Genomic DNA, 18083 nt, shown 5'->3' on the forward strand with positions numbered 1-18083 from the left:
GTAATCTACCACTTTTAAAAGGCAGCACATAAAAGGAGATGGGGCACTTTAAAATCTTTTAAAAAGAAGTTTGGTATTAACATTAACCACATAACCACAAATTCCACAGTTTTAACGTAGATATTAGTCAGAATTGAATCATGCATGTCTTTATTGCAACAGTTACAGTACTATAAAAAATGTCATTTTTCCACTATTAGATTGTGTGTGTGTGTGTGTGTGTGTGTGTCTGTGATTTGAACTTGAGACATTTATAAAGACATTTCAGAAAAATAAAGAATGGGTAACTGCAGAATTGTTCATGAAAACCACACAGCCATTATTTTATTTGTCCATTGATTTCTTCAATAAATATCTATTGAATTCCCACTCTATGCCAGATATAATACTGCATTTGTGGAATGAATGGAGGACTAAATCCTGAACTTCCTACTCTTGAACTCAAGAAGAGAAAAGAACTACAATAGACAGGTGCACAGCAAAACGATTATAACAGAATGGGTGCTAGAAAACTCAGGGGATAAAATGATGAATTAGTTTAACAGAACAAACTGCATCCAAGTAGGTGCCTGAGAGATGGGAGGGGAAGCCGCTAAATAGGGACAAATCCACGACAGAGTAAACATGCAATAAAAAAAATCCACACCACTTGAATCCTCAATTATGAGGTTGAGGAGTTTGATGTTAATAAATGGACAGTAATAGGTATCATGACAGGTTGTAGCTGTTGTATACAAGATAGCTAATAGAGCCCAGAGACAGGAAGTAATCACTAGTCTATGGGTAGAAGCAGGAACGATGGAACAGGACAGTTAGCTGCTGAAGCAGAGATGGATTTGAGAGATATCTTAAGTATTTTCCATGCTTTGAAATTACTATATGGCTTTTAGTATCAACAGGACTTAAAAAGTTGAAAGCCGGGCGGTGGTGGCACATGCCTTTAATCCCGGCACTCGGGAGGCAGAGGCAGGCGAATCTCTGAGTTCGAGGCCAGCCTGGTCTACAGGAGCTAGTTCCAGGACAGGCTCTAGAAACTACAGGTAAGCCCTGTCTTGAAAAAAACCAAAAAAAAAAAAAAAAAAGAAAAGAAAAGAAAAGAAAAGTTGAGGACAATTGACATAAAGGTTGGAAATATGTGGTTGGGAGAATATGCTTTAAAAAAACAGTTTTACACATGCCTATGAGCACACAATAGAGTCTCATAAACAACTGCAGGTAAGGACTTGGGTATAAGAGAGAGGGCTAAATTATCTTTTGAAAATACATAGTAGTTGCTAAAGAATATGAACAGAGCCCAGAATTCACTTCGGAAATCACTTTTTATAACATCAGCAGCTTGTAGATTGGTTTTTGGCTGTGTGTAGGTGAAGAAAGTTAAGAATTCTTAACACATCATTAAATATCCAGGAAATTATAGTCCTCAGTGCTCCAAAGGGGCTTCTGACTGGACATGTCAAGTCTAAGAGCTAGATGAGAAGATGGCCGCTCCAAACAGAGTTGCTGGATGTGACCTCTCAAACGAGAAGCAAAGTTCAAGATATCGGCAACTTCCTACAGGAAGTCTAAGGAAGGGTAATAAGGTGAAATATTAGTCACATGCTGTGAATCTGTCACCAGAAGAAAACATATAAAGGGAAAAAAAACCATAGAGAAATCTCTGAGATCAGAGAGTCAAACCAAAGACAAGGAAGATGAGGGACATGGCCGACACAAATCAAGTAGTGGTGAAATATTCAAAGGCATAAAAAAGAGCAAAAAAAATCTCAAGGCAGACCCGAGTGGCATCCAATCAGTTACAAAGACTCAGTTATGCCTAGAAGTTGGATCTGAACATTATTGATTCTTTTGATATACTTAGGAGAAAAGGCTGGCTGATGAGTGTGCAAAGTTGACGCAAGAGGCCACAGTGGAAGTCCATCTGCCTTTCTCTGGCCATACAACCTTGGGAGCCCACACAAACTTTTGAGCCCTTAGCATTCACACGTGCAGCTGCGAAGATTAAATAAGTGAATTAGCTTGACATAGATTCGTTAAGCACCTGCCGGATCCCAGATGGCGTACTTGGTTCTAAGGACAGAAAGAGCCATAGATTCTGTATTCAAAGACTTCACAGTAGTAGAAAGAGAGGCAAAGATGAAAGCAGATGTTAAAACACAACCTATTATATGCGAAAATGAAAGTGGGCTCAGGACACAGAAAGACAGTCGTGAGAAGGGTGTGACTTGTTATGCCTGAGGGAGGCAGGAAAAGCTTCTAAGCAAGAGTTTAAACTGCATTTTTACAAATTATTTAAGTATTTGAGGAATAAGTGACAGTAAAGGACATTTGGGGCAAAAGGGAATTAGCGAAAAGCCAAGGAATGGTTTTATTCTTGGAGGGTCCTACACAGAGAGGTTTTCGTGGTGCAGGTTATAGAGCAAATCTCAAGTGATGAAAGGGAGACACACAAGATCATAATTTCCAAGGACTCTTAGAAGCTGCAGTTATGTGACACTGTGGGACCTGCCTTCTGAGAAGTCTAGAGAGTAGCGAGTTGCTAGACTGGAGCCATGAGCAATGAGAACGAGAAGCAGAAAAGCATTGCACAACTGAGGACAATGACTGCACAATATGGACTTTGTCTTCTTAATCACAAAATAGTATTGCCAGTCATTTCCATAAAATTTAGCCTCATTCCCTGGCAAGCAAGGATGGTCAAATAAAGTATTTATTTTGAAAACCCATATATGAATTAGCTGTAGACATAAACAAAATTATGGGTATAGATGTATACATAAAATAAAAATATCAAAGTGAGTTCAAACATTTCATTTTATGCTAATTTATGCATTTATATAAGGAGTTCCTTTTTTCAGTTTTTAATGTTCACAATCCTTCATAGAGATAAGTACAGTTGTCTAACCTTTGAGTTCAACTCAATGAGAATCTCTGTTCATTTGATAAAAGCAGAACAGTGAAATCCCATATATTTACTGTCTGCCATAGGTAAGGTTCTGTGCTATGCCCTGGGGAAATACAACAGAGACACAATTCCCACCTATTAGCTATGCAGTGCATAGCATGAAAAACAGAAATGAGTATAAATGGCTGATATCCTACCATGATACAGTGTTCATGGGATAGAGTGTTATAATAGAGAATAGAATGAAAGGGATAAGTAAAACTACTTTTAATATCTGTAACCAGCCTGACTAAACTCTAACCACCATGAAAAGAAGAAATATGATAAATCACTTTTTACAAGTATGGAATCTGAGCTTCCACATGTTAAAGACTTTGAACATTCCACAGATAAAACAAAATCCCACGAGCCAACATTAACCTGAAGCCATTACTTTATAAAAAGATTTAATGAGGACTACTAGCATACCTAGCATTGCAGAGTTAGACATTTTACTCTTGGTTTTCATGCCCTCCTCAAACCATGACAAGAAGTTAACAGCAGAGGAATAAGATCAGTAATTCCAACAATAAAAGTAAATATGCTGGAGGAAAATAACATTTTATGCAGATAAAATGGCTAACATTGTAGCTGTCATATTTCGCAAATTTATAACACAAAGTACTCATTGTGAAAATTAGAAATTACTTGAACTTGAGATCTTATAACATTGAAATAACTTTATATTTTCATATTGTTATTCTGTTTTGCATACTTCTAAGAGTATTTTAAGATTTCTATTGGAAAGACTGAGATTAGACTTATTTGTAAAAAGTATATCACATTTAACTGAGTAGTTAATATTTACCCACAGCCAAATCATCTGATCGGCAGAATAGAAATAAAGAGCTAGTGGAAACAAATGTCGCTCTCGTGCAGTAATGTGCTTCAAAATTAACATTTCAAAGGCTGCTGTTTAAAATACACACCCAAGATGTTAATAAGCATTTCCATGGCCAGCTTGTTAAAGTAGCTCATTTGTATCAGAGTCAAACTTGTACAGACACACACATATGTAGCAGGCATTGACGAATAATTTAAAAACTAATCACCATCAATGCCTACAATGATACAAGCACTCAGCAGAAAATTTTGGTTCCACAATTGTTTACATAACCTTCTGCGGAAAGTACTGCATGCTTCCTAGACTCCAGGTAGTTTTCTATTGATGAAATATTATTCTGTGATTTCACATAAACCTTTCAACAAATAACTGAAATTATATGTTCAGTGTATTTTTGACTATCTCCAACATTTTCTCCATTGGGAAACCACACACTCCCTAAGAAATCTTAACCAATGAATATACTAAAAGTGGTTATTTTTCCATAAAAATATCTTTGAAGATTTTATAAACCTCTCAAAATCCTAGATAAATGTTAGCACGTGTCTTTATGAGCTATGATACTCTCAAACATCACTAACTCAGAGGAAGTGAGTTAAATTGTTTCTCTCTGGAGATCGCATCCTCAACTGCCTGATATCTTGTTTTAACATCCAGGCTGAATGTGTCATGTTTTATATTATCCAAGGCTTGATATGGCAAAGGGAAAAAGGCAAGATGTAACACAAAATGTGCTGAATTGTATATAACCAAACCGTGATTCATCTGCAGAGGTGCCCATGAACTATTAAGATATAGCAATATTGCTGAGCACATTCGGAAATCCAGGCACTTGGGAAGTACTGTCAGACTGCTCAAGATTTTAAGGCTATATAGTGAGTTGAAAACTACAGATTAACAGTTAGTAGGATTAGAGACCATGATCTTTTCTTTTTGAATTTGAAACACAAATATTTTTTATTAAAACATAAACCATAAACTTCTCTTTTTCCTCCCCTACATCTCATGTTGACAGTTAATTCACAATACAAACACTATAACATTGAGTCCCTGCCTTTATCTTTCATACTTTAAAAGTCTAAGTTATTTTTAAAAATCCAATGTTCTACTATATGTCAGAGTAACTCAAGTTTCTTCCAAAAAATTAAAAAAAAAAAATAAGTTACCTACATTCTTACTTCAAAAGTGAAGAAATGTCACCATCACAATTGGACCAACCAAACCAAAATAGAATTATATAAATAACATATGGTCTAATATCTAAAATTCAGGATCTTCTGGTCTCCAAATGGTCTAGTCAGCTCCATTTCTCCTGCTTTGCTGTCTACAACACACACATTTTATCTCTAAGCCCAGTCAGCTCCATCAAATGCCAGCTTCTGTCCTTGGGGATCTTCACATGATAGTCATTACTCTGATATCCTGATTTCCCCACTGCAACTGAGGCTAAACCTTCACCAATGAATAAACCTTCACCTTCCCTTGGCCTCTCTTCTTGTGTTCCAGTCCCCACCAGGCAAGAAGAGTCAAGCCTTAGCTTGACTCCTTGGAATCATTCATGACTAAAACAGATGCAGAGACCCACAGCTAAGCATTTTTCAGAGCTCTCAGAATCCTGTTTGGGGGGGAGGGTGTTGAAGGAGTCAGAGGGATCAAGGACATGATCATCTCATTAGATACTGCAGAAGCCTGTAACAAAATCTAACACCCCTTCATAATAAAGGTTCTGGAGAAAACAGGAATACAAGGAATTTACCTAAACATAATAAAGGCAATATACAGGAAGCATACAGCCAACATCACATTAAACAGAGAGACACTCAAAGTCTTTCTACTACAATCAGGGACAAGACAAAAATGTCCACTCTCTTTATATCAATTCAATATAGTATTTTAAGTTCTAGCTAGAGCATTAAGACAACTAAAGGGGATCAAGAGGATGTAAACTGGAAAGAAAGAATTCAAACTTTTGATTTTGCAGATGATATGATAATATACATAAGTAACCTCAAGAACTCCAAAGCTGATAAATACCTTTGGTAATGTGCCCACATAAAAGATTTACTCAAAAAACTCAGTAATCCTCCTATATACAAATGATAAATAGGGTAAGAAAGAAATAAGAGAAACACACTCTTTACAATAGCCACAAATAATATAAAATATCTTGGGTTAATTCTGACCAAAAAAGTGAAAGACTTATATGACAAGAATTTTCAGTCACTGAAGAAAGAAATTGGGAAAGAGATCAGAAAATGGTAAGATCTCCCATGTTCATGGATCAGTAGGATTAACATAGTAAAAATGGCAATCTTACCAAAAACAATCTAAATTCAATGCAATTCCCATCAAAATCCCAACACAATTCTTCACATACATCGAAAGAACAATACTCAACTTCATATGGAAAAACAAAAAACTCAAGATAGCAGAACATCCTGAGGCATCACCATCTCTGATTTCAAGCTATACTATAGAGCTACAGTAATGAAAACAGCTTGGTATTGGCAAAAAACACAGGGGGACCAATCGAATTGAATTGAAGACCATGACATAAGTCTACACACCTATAAACACCTGATATTTGACAAAGAAGCCAAAACCATACAATGGAAAAAAAGGAAGTATCTTCAACAAATGGTTCTGGCACAACTGGATTTTGACATGTAGAAGAATGCAAATAAATTCATATCTATCACCGTGTACAAAACTCAAGTTAAAATGGATCAAAGACCTCAACATAAATCCAGTTATACTGAAGCTGATAGAAGAGAAAGTGGAAAGTAGCCTTGAAAGCATTGGCACAGGAGACCACTTCCTGAATGTAACACCAGTAGCATAGACACTAAGATTGACAATTAATAAGTGGTAACTCCTGAAACTGAAAAGTTTTTGTAAGTCAAGGGACGTGGTCAACATGATAAAATGGCACCCTACAAAATGGGGAAAGATCTACACTAGTCCCACATCTGACAGAAGGCTGATTTTCAAAATATATAAAGAACTCAAGAAATCAGACATCAAAATACCAAATAATCCAAATTTTAAAATGGGGTATAGCTCTAAACAGAAAATTTTCAACAGAAGAATCTCAAATGGCCAAAAGACATTTAAGGAATTGCTCAACATCTTTAGTCATCAGAGAAATATAAATCAAAACAGCTCTGAGATACCATCTTACGCAAATCAGAAGGGCTAAGATCAAAAACACTGATGACAGCTTATGCTGAAGCGGATGTAGAGTAAGGGGAACACTCTTCCATTGCTTGTAGGAGTGCAAACTTTTTATTGATTTTTATTGAGCTCTATATTTTTCTCTGCTCCCCTCCTTGCTTATCCCCTCCCCTTCAACCCTCCTCCAAGGTTCCCATGCTCCCAATTTACTCAGGAGTGCAAACTTTTACAGTCTCTTTGGAAATCAGCATGGCAGTTTTTCAGAAAATTGGGAATCAATCTACCTCAAGACCCAGTGACAACACTCTTGAGTATAAACCCAAAGATGCACAACCATATCACAATGACATTTGCTCAACTATGTTCATAGCAGAATTATTTTTAATAGCCAAAACCTGGAAACAGCCTAACCAAAAAATGGATAAAGAAAATGTGGTAGATTTACACAATGGAGGAACATTCAGAAGAAATAAATGAACAAAACAAACAAAAAAAAAATAAAAAAACCAACATTTTGAAATTTGAAATTTACAGGCAAATGGACGTAACTGGAAAAAAACATCCTCAGTGAGGTATCCCAGACCCAGAAAGACAAACACTAACGTATATATTCACTCATAAGTGGATATTAGACTTAAAGCAACAGATAACCAGGCTGTATTCTATCACCCCAGAGAAACTAGGTAAAAAGGGGGACACTAAGAGGAACACGCATGGAATGACACCAGGAAGGGGAAATAGTTGAGATTTTCTGGATAAACTGGCAAGGGGGGATAGAAAGAAGGGATGGAGATGGGAATTTGAGGGATCAAGATGATTGAGTCGTGTAGAGATGGAGAGGGAGAGCATGAAAAAGGTATCTTGATAGAGGGAGCCAGTGTGGAGTTAGAGAGAAATTTGGTACTAAGAAAACTCCCAGGAATCCACAAGGATGACCCCAGCTAAGACTCCTAGCAATATTGGAGAGGGTCCCTGAACTGGCCTTCCCCCTTGATCAAATTAGTGACTACCCTAATTGTCATCATAGAATCTGCATTCAGTAACTGATGGAAGCAGATGCAGTGATCCACAGCCAAGCACTGGGATGAGCTCCTGCAGTTCAGTTAGAAAGATGGGGGGATCATATGACCAATGGGGTCAAAATCATGATGGGGAAAACCACAGAGACAGCTAACCCTAGCTAAGGTAAGCTCACTGACTCTGGGCTGACAGCTGGGGAACCTACATGGAACAGAACTAGGCTTTATTAATATGGGTTAGAGTTATGTGGCTTGATATGTTGGGAGTGGCCATGCAATGGACCAGAACTTATCCTGGGTGTATGAACTAGCCTTTAGGAGTTCATTCGTTATGGTGGGATATCGTGCTCATTCTTTAAGCATGGAAGAGGAGCATTGTCTTGCCTTAAGTTGCTATGCATGACCTTGTAGACTCCCCAAGCGAGGTCTTAACACCTCTGAGGAGTGTATGGGGAGTGGGATGGGGGGTAGGAGGAAGCAAAAGAAAGGGAGGAGGGGGTACTGGGGTTGGTATGTAAAATGAAAAAAAGTGCATAAAAATAGAAATCCCACAGAATCAACTAACTGGGGCTCATAAGTATGACAGAGACTTAAAGGACAACCAGGGAGCCCTCTGCATATATGTTACAGTTGTATGGTTTGGTCTCCTTGTGAATTACCAACAATGGGGACAGAGTCTTTTGTCTGCTCTTGGGACCCCTTTACTCATACTGTGTCACCTTATCTAGCCTTAATGAGGAAGGTACCTAGTCTTACCACAGCTTAATATGCCATAATTGGTTGATATCCATGGAAGGCCTGCACTTTCTTGAATATAGATGTAGGAGTGGAAGGTGGTGGGGACACAAAGGGGAGGTGGGAGAGGGATTAGAAGAGAAAGGGGAGTGGAAACTGGTCAAGATGTAAAAACTTAATAATAATAATAATAATATAATAAAAGGTGGAGGAGGAAAAGGATGAGGAAGAAGTAAAGGAGTGGGAGGAGGAAGAGGAGGAGGAGGAGGAGGAAGAGGAGGAGGCAGCCACCATTATTGAGTCCACCTCTGAGAAGTGTTTTCTCAGTGCCAGCACACAATAAGCTGTATCTGAAGAGGACCCAACTCTGAACATCTTGTATAGGCAGCTGATTTTGATAATGTGCCAGAGTCAAGCATGTACTGTTGGTGTTGAAGAGGCCATAATCATGAAGGAGTATCTTGGAGGGCTTAGAAATGAGAAAACTGAAGGGGGAAAAGTAGTGATATTATAATCTCAAAACTAAGTTTAAAAATTTAATGAAGTTACTGTATTTTGAAAAGTAAAAAAATACAAATTATATAAAAACCTTTTCTAATCCACCCAACATATGTTACCATCACTCATATTTTCATTAATTATTGTATTCCAAAGTCTTACAGAAAATTTCTAAGGATGTCTCCAATGTCAATCATGGTAACAAAATATGAACATGTTGTCCAATATTTTTTATCTTAACAGTCTGATTCATTGTGAGTAGTCTCCATATGCCTTATGATACAATATAACCCTCTCTAAACATGAAGGCTGACATCTTTCCCTGTATTCTGTCAGACAGGAAGGCAGTGTTCTCATTCAAAATTAATCTATTTCTAATTTCAGCTCATCTCTTAGCTCAATAACTGAGCTCACAATACAATGAGAGAAGCTGTTACAGGATTTCATTAATTCTCTGTTGACTTTTAATTCACAGTTGCCTGTTAAGTTTGAGGTATGCTTTTATTATTGTACACCTCATGTATGTGACACTGAGTTAAATGCTGAAAATAACAACAAAATAAGATGTCTACCCTGAAGAAGCATACCATCTAGTAAGGAAGATTCACTTCCTGTTCTCCACAAGTTGGCATCATTCCTAGTTTTCTAAAGTGTCACATCCTTTGAAAAGCTTCACATAAATTACATGTCTCTGAAAGGTAATTTTTCTATCACGTTTTAATAATCCTGGCCTTTACTTTGGCCATAAAAAAAAATATTTTCCTTTATGCTTAATTTTTGGCCAACTGAAAAGACACCTCAATACAAAGAAATTGGTCAATCAAGTTAAAAAAAGAATAGCTGTTACTCAGGTTTGATTCACCAATATTTTTAGATGTAAATAGCAGGTGCATTGAGATGCTTTAATATTTTATTGACAAAATGTAATATAGGTATTTTAGTGTGTGTGTGGGTGTGTGTGTGTGTGTGTGTGTGTGTGGTACCTATTTCCTTTTACATTTCTTTTGAATTCTGATGGAAAGTTTCTAGTCTGGAGTAACTTTAAAGAAGAGCTAATCAACACCCAGACATTATTAGCATGATTACCAAGTGACTAATTTGTTTTATTTTAATTTGTGAAATAAATAATGATCCAAATCATCCTAAGTCTGTAATAAATTTCTTACTGATTATAGTAATGTATTTTAAATGGAAGACTTTTGTCTTTGGGGCCAATATTTAGGGATATACATGGTCAGTTTGATGAGTAACTTAACCTCAGAAAAACTACACTATTCTGACAAGAGAGAAATTCCTTTTCTAGTGAAGATAAAAAGTTTACTAAATTTAAAAGCTTAATTAGAGGTATCAAAGAATTTCAAAAAACAATGTTCTGGAAGCCGATATACTTAATCAAATCAGATAAATTACTGTGACTGAGACTACTACAAGCATATTGCACAATAAACCCATTTTGTAGTTGGCACAGTTTCCTTCTTCAAAATGGAAACCTAGATTTGAAGTACATTTTAAATGATCAAAAATAATGAAGTACTTGTGTCCCAATCACAAATGGACTGTATATATTCACGTGCATATGAAGTAATCTCCTACTTTTGCTAATATTTTGAAATGTGATTGACAAAAGATCACATCAGAAAGCCAGTTCTGGATGCTAAAAATAATATTCTACTTAAGTGTCTAGTATGAAGAGAAAAACAGGTAAAATGAATGGCAGCATAAATCATAATTCTTTAATTCGTATACTGTCTTCACACACTTAAGCATGGATTTCATGGGTAATTTGAAAATGGAGAAATATGATCACACATAGCAAAGAATGGGAATGGGTAGAAAAATCATTCAATATCATTCTTAAAAACTATAACATTACTGTGGTAAAAAATAATAATAGTCTTGCTTAGCTATTGAAAGAGTTTTATAACGCCAGGAGGACATCATTACCTAATCCTCACTTGAACACTCTCTTACCCTAACAAAGAAATGAGCAAAAATATCATCAATAAAGCTTTAGTGTAGTGAAAGGCGATCAAGGCATTCTAGGTTAATTCTTGGACATCTTTCATCTTTTGGTAAACAGAAGGTAAGCTTCATAGTTGGCAAGAAAACAAAATGTATTATCTTATGTGAAGTCCAATTATTTTCAGTTATGATAACTAATTTGGCCTGTCAGCTCACAAAAGAAATCAGAAGTTTACATGAAAATCCCTTATTGTTTTGAAAGGAAGGCAATAAACTTGACATGGAAAGAGTTTTGACTTTCAATTAATCATTATCTGAAGTACATCGCATCCCAAGCACTTAAAACTGGATGAGTAGAGAGTATGCGTGGGAACATTGAGCTAGAAGGGACAACACATCTAATTTGGATTCAATCCAAAAATTGAAAGAATATATAATATTTAAATATATAAATTGAAAGAATATATAATATTTAAATATATAAATTGAAAGATTTATATAATATTTAAATCAACGTCTATCACCTTCAATACTACCACACAACAAAAAGTAAACAAAAGCAATTGTTTGCTTTTGAGGAAAAATTTATTTTAAAACCTATGCCATTCTTGTAGGCAAAGTTGACAACTTTAAAGAAGCTCAAGATGCAGAAGTAGAATCTATGAGAGCAGACAGCAATTCAACATATCAATGAAGCAGTCAACCATTGAAGAAGACACGTCAGACACTAAAAATAAAAACGATTATGAATAATTAAATGTCCTCTGTGATTTGGTTAAATCTTAACGGCATATGCAGGGTATTTTTATTTTAAGAACATATATATGAATTTGAGTAGTCTGAAAAACTATTATGACTCTGTAGTGTGAGCTACTCTATAAACAAAAGCACTGCTAACAGGTATGTTGTCAGTCAGATAGAGGGGAAATTATGCATATGAAACTATCATACAGAGGATAAACACAGTGAATATGTATGCAAAATACTGTTACATAGCAGTTCTAAACTAACATTCACATGAGATTTACTCCATAGAATTTCCACAGAAGATGGCTCCATTTAGGTTGCTAAATAAAACTTGTTAAATCCTAAGCTGAAATAAACAGAATTAATGAAATGCTTGAATGGATAGGAAGGGAAGAAGTGGTATCAATACAACCAACCATTTCATATGAAATTGGCTAGTTTACATTAGCAGTCCGGAAGAAGTCATTGAACTATAAATAAAATGTGCAAAGAAGAAAATAAAATGATCAAAGGAATTAATTGGACACAGGTGTTCTTGAAGCAAAGGGAGGAGATACATGCCTTAGTATCTTCAGGTTCTAAAGACAATTATGACACAAACTGACCAAAATAGGAATCTAATTGGTAGAATTTTCTATCATTAGTCCTCAGAAGAGATTAAAAAAAAAAAAGGTAAGGACATACAATTTTTCCAAAGGGGACTTCTTAAATTTATGAATGGTAGAACCAGGGAGGGTACTCAGAATGGTGTCCTACCAAATTTTGTTTGCTATTCCCATTTAGTGGAGCCTTCTGCCCACCAGATAGAAGAATGATAGTGTCAGTCTGATATAAAGGAGACCATGGACACTCTCAGTCTAGCATAATGTCTTACTCTAGCTCATAGACCATCAAATATTTTTGATGCATACAGTTCTTGTTATAATCATATATTTCAACCATGAGAATTGCAAGGTGGACAATATATTAACTAATATCAAATTACTCAATATCTTTTTCTTCCACAAAATACTCTTATATATTTCTTTTTCTTAATTTGATTACTTGCACATGCTACTTTGTTGTTTCTGAAATCCTTGTCTAGCAACAGCTGGATCCTATTTAAAGTAACCTTGACGAAAGATGGGAGAAGCCTCAAACTTGTGAGGAGTTGGTCCAGGCTCTCCTTGTCCCCAAATGAGCTGGATTGTGTTTCTTCTTTAGCTTTCCACTGAGGCCTCAGCTTTACTTGTGATAAGGTTAAAATCTATGACCAGCAAATGCTTTTTAACTAGAATATTATGAATACCAACATATCTTCTGTCATTTTAATGTTATTGAAAGTTAACAAATTTTTGCCAGAAGCAAGGAAAATGACAGCAAAAATAGCGGTATACGCTGCTATACTACTATGGTCAGTAGCATGCATTTCAGAATACCAATACGTGAAAGGGTAATTCACCATACGTTTTTGCATTATGCTTCCATTGGTGTTTATCTAAGCAAGCTGGAATATTCTGCCTACAGCTGAATCTTCTTTCAAAGAATAGAGTAACTCTGCAATGCTGCCAAGCATAAGGAGGAACAAACTTCATTATACCAGAGTTCAGACAAAGTTGGTGGTTTCATCCTACACCGTGTCTAACCCTGTACAATTTTTATTGGTTTTGAAATTCCTAAGGAAATGTTCAAAGCCCTCAGCACCATGCAAATCTGAACAGCTTCTTCAGAAGACACGCGTTACGCGTTATTCCCCAGGTAATGCTCATTTATCTTTGATCTCATGGTTTAAATTATAAAAACCTGAAACTATTTCTTTCTGGGGGAAAAAATGCCTTCGCTTTTTACAAAATCATCCATTAAGAACAAATATGAAATTCTTCATTTGCAGCTTTGTCTTAAATTTTAACATCCATGTAGGAAAAAACAAGGCGGCTCTTGAAAGACTTTTCAAATACACTCTAACAGACAGGCTTGTGTGTGAGTGTGTGTGTGTGTGTGTGTGTGTGTCCTTACTGACAAACTGAGCTTCTTTATGCTCTTCTTTCTACAACTGTGTTAGTAAGTGAAAGCTGTAAGCTAAACACACACACACACAAACACCCACGCACGCACGTGCACCTTGGTAACCCTGAAGTTCCTCTAAAGCCTCAATCACCCAAACAAAGCTAAAGTTTTGATTTTGATTTTTAAAACTCCAAACAACTGAATACAAAAGTGAAAACTATCAACCAGTCTTGAGTTCCAGTTTCAAGCTGAAAAGTGAGTTAAATCCGTAAGGCTAAAGCAGTTAGCGTACTTGAAGCATTCACAGATGAGCGGTCTTCCTGACACTTGTGACAAATGTCAAGGAGGTCTACCAATAGATGTTCCTATGAAAAGAAAGAGGTGGGCCTAAAATGGGGCATATGAGCACATCTTCTTATTATAGTAATCACAATGAGCACTATTTCAAAGGGTTAAACTGATGAGCACAGTTGCTATTTTAACTGGTACTCAGTAGAAATTCTTAAACTCGCCGTATCCTCTGTGGGTTAGACTCCAAGTGACAGATTTGCTCTTATCACTGGCACTGTTCCTGGAGCATCCTCCTTTGAGCCTGGTTTAAAATCTAGTCTGTGGGACAGCAGGTGCGTTGGTGCACTTTAGGATTGCTCTTGCACTAATGCTGATTCAGATATGACACTTGCAAGATTCTAGTGCATGCGGTGCTATTCCCACAGCCTCTCTCAACTCTTCTTGGCAACAAGCCCATTAGCCACAAATGGCGAACGTTGCTAACACAAATACTGAGGGGAAAAAGTAAAACCGACTCTCTCAGAATAGGGACACATGGTTCTCAGGTCTTACAATAGAGAGGGTTGAGGAGATATTGTTCTATTTTTTAACGGTTTATGCTTTTAGTTGGGAAACACATTTACATATAGGAGAGGGGAGGGTAATGAATGAAGATGCACAAAAGAGGTCTATTTTCAAGATCAAGACCCCAAGACCCTCAAGCAGACAGTCCTGCTCTCCTTTAGGCTTTCAATGAAAATATCCTGTCACTAAACAGGACCAAAAAGACGCACAGCCTTTCCCAAAAGAAACATTAGTTTTCTCCAAGGGAGTATCACTGGAGATACAAACCACACTTAGGATTTAATGACCACTCACAGAATCATAACCTATAGTTCCGCTGAGCAACTGTTAGCTAAGCAGGGATATCAGCCCCAATCAGAGCAAGAGCTCCGTAACACCACCATATAATTGTGAGCTTCTTTAGTGTTATTTCAGGCAAGGTATATTGTTATAGTAATATTCCAATCAAATTGGAACTCTCCTTCAGTGTTTGAGTACTGGTGTCTAAAAATAATTTTTTTTTTCAAAAAAAGCACATTTTGTTGGGATTAGCCACAAACAAGGTCAACTTTCTGAAAGTCTTTACTCCTGGCATGAGTCTGGCTTCTGGTTTTTCTATTTTCAGCTCAGCTCCAGTGCAGCCCAAGACAGGCACTCAGAGGAGCTTCTGCACACACCACAGCAGTGAGCTGCTGCTGACGCGGGCATCACTCTTGATTCCTCGAGTATTTCTTTCACTCTTCTGCTGATGCCATTATGAAAAATAGCGCTGGCACAGCCAAACAGCCACTTGACATCCTTTCTTATTTATGTGGCTAACTTATTCTTGAAATTTTATTTTCAAGGAAGATATTAATGTTTCATGGAGGGACAGTTTATACATAGAGTTTCTCATGGTAAGGTTTGTGAATTTAGCATATTGAAGTACTTCATTAATTTAAAAAATACAATTCCTACAAAACAAAAGGCTACCAAAGATCAGAAAGTATTTGCACATTTTAAAACTGAAAATGAAGAACATTTGCTTCTACTCACAATTAATTGGCAAATTAATGTTAATGGAGCTTTCTTTCATTTCTTAATTTGATAAGGTAAACTTTCTAAGTCACTCTAATTATGTCATTATCAACTTTTAAGTAATTATTATGTTTATAAAGTCTTATATCTTAACACCTCAAGGTTTTCATGCTTTGAATACATATTCTATAAAAGTACAAAGATAGGCCACTTGTACTTTAAGTTTCAACTTCAACACCTCTTCCCCATAATATCTTCTCCATAAGACTTAGGCTTATAACTTACCTAATAAAATACATGAAATATTTCAAGACAAAATGTAAGGGCACCAAAACCAAGGCTATCCAGCCATGCTTAAAATCATCAAAACCTATCCAGTTTCACCCCACGTACTATTCTGCTGATTACTTTTTAATCTAAGATGTACATTTCATAATGATGAATAGAGAGGATTTTATTACACGCAGTTGAATGAGCTTTAAAAAAAAGCCTTACCTATGTGGGTGACATGTCTTTTGTAATAAGAACATAGTTTAATATTGAGAGGTAATGAAATTAGAAATCGGCAATAATCCACAGCATAATGAAAATTTTAAATCTGGTTCAAAGTCCTCTAAAAACCAAAAGATACTTTTTGAGATGTTTTGATAATCTTAAACATTTAAGTATTAAAACTTCACATTTGCTAATGAATACTTCCAATAAAATAGGAGAGTAGGTGTTGCTTTAATTCAAATTTCTGTAAGAACATTTTTTTCTTCATTTACTGTTTATTTTTAATTGTGGAGATCAAACAGAAGGTCTTGTGGTTGTCAGGCAAGCTTGCTACCTCTGAGCTACATGTTAAATAAACTCCAAATCACAGCATTTTTCACATTGAATGTGTAAATTTATCTGAAAGGCAATCAGTGATTTTAGAAAGATAAATAGGTAAATAAACAGACATACAGACACATAGATAGATTATAAGCAAAAATTGTGCCTCCAAAATTTAAATGTTGGTACACTGAATTTTTTACTCATAGTAATAAAACCAATTAAAATAAATTTCAATTTTATCTTAATTTTGAGCTCTAAAACAGTGTAAGTTGTTGATTCTAATCAATACTAATTTAGTCAAGTATAGGTAAAGGGAAGCTTATATAAAATGAAAACCTTGTTTAAAAAGACATAGAAAGAACATTGTACACTTTTGATTTCAGAGAGACTTAAAGCATCACAGTTGTGGCAGATAGTGCCCTGCTCACAGTTCATAGTTCAGGACAACACTAGAGCATGCCTTTAATGTGCACAATGCCATAAACCAAGTTACTGACATGTTATAAAGTCACCCAATTCCTCAAATATTCCTATTGATAGAAATAGCACATCGTAATACGTTATCTATTATCGAGAGATATTTCATATCTCGAAAGCAATATTGTATTCTCATTTTTCTGTTTTGAAATACTTCCTATACCTAAAATATCACTTATTAATTATAGTAAACCTCATTATTTCAAAAAATAATCCCTTTATGATTACTAATATGATAATTCATATTATAAAACTCTGCAATCTAAAATGTTTCCATTTAGACAAATTGTGACATGTTGAAGGCAATATATAACAAGTCCGGTGATATTTAACTTCTTGAGAAAAAGATAAATGGTAAGTTCTGGAATTGTAAAATTTGAATTCTGGCTAGTTGGCCTTCACTGGCAGAGAACTTTCAAGCAGTGGTTGGTGTTTTCAAATATCTCTAATGGTGGCATAAGCTCAGTGTACACAGCTCAACCTTCCCCTGGGAATACCATATTATTAGAGAAGAGGGCACTTACCATGTTCCAGCCAGGATAAAGGTAATCCGTGCCCACAAATTCAAAGTAGTGGGCAAAGCCTTCCTTCAACCACACATCTTCCCACCACACCGGAGTCACGAGGTCGCCGAACCACTGCAAGAACAGAATGAATGAGCATACGAAAACAAAACAAAGAAAAAAAAACAAAAAAAAAAAAAATAGCATCCATCTCAGAAGGTTTTTACCTGAAATCAGATGGGCTAATCTGTGATGATCATAACTGGAAGTCACTCTGAAATTGATGTTGTGATCTTAAAATGTGTTGTGGCAAGACTGTAGTGATTAATACGACTACTAGTATTTTATGAATATGCTCAATGAAGAACAAAAATCGGAATCAAGGAACCCAATAGGAATTTGTTGTTGAAGAAAGGAGCCCATGAATCAAAACCGGTGACAACTGTCTTCAGAGACTGGAAGACCCATTGTACAGAAGAAAATGTTTAGTTATTTGACACTACGGGGGCAGACTGCAATGAATGAAT

At 36.0% G+C, this 18083-nt stretch overlaps 1 protein-coding gene across 1 annotated transcript in view; it reads right to left on the reverse strand.

The window, feature by feature from the left end:
* Trhde (thyrotropin releasing hormone degrading enzyme) overlaps nucleotides 1–18083 on the reverse strand; it is a 377936-nt gene that overhangs the window by 166312 nt on the left and 193541 nt on the right. Inside the window, 1 exon segment of the mRNA XM_038315022.1 lies at nucleotides 17578–17691. Coding sequence (XP_038170950.1) covers nucleotides 17578–17691 — 114 coding nt within the window.

The sequence above is a fragment of the Arvicola amphibius genome, chromosome 17 (genome assembly GCF_903992535.2).
Source record: "Arvicola amphibius chromosome 17, mArvAmp1.2, whole genome shotgun sequence".
NCBI classification, from domain to species: domain Eukaryota; kingdom Metazoa; phylum Chordata; class Mammalia; order Rodentia; family Cricetidae; genus Arvicola; species Arvicola amphibius.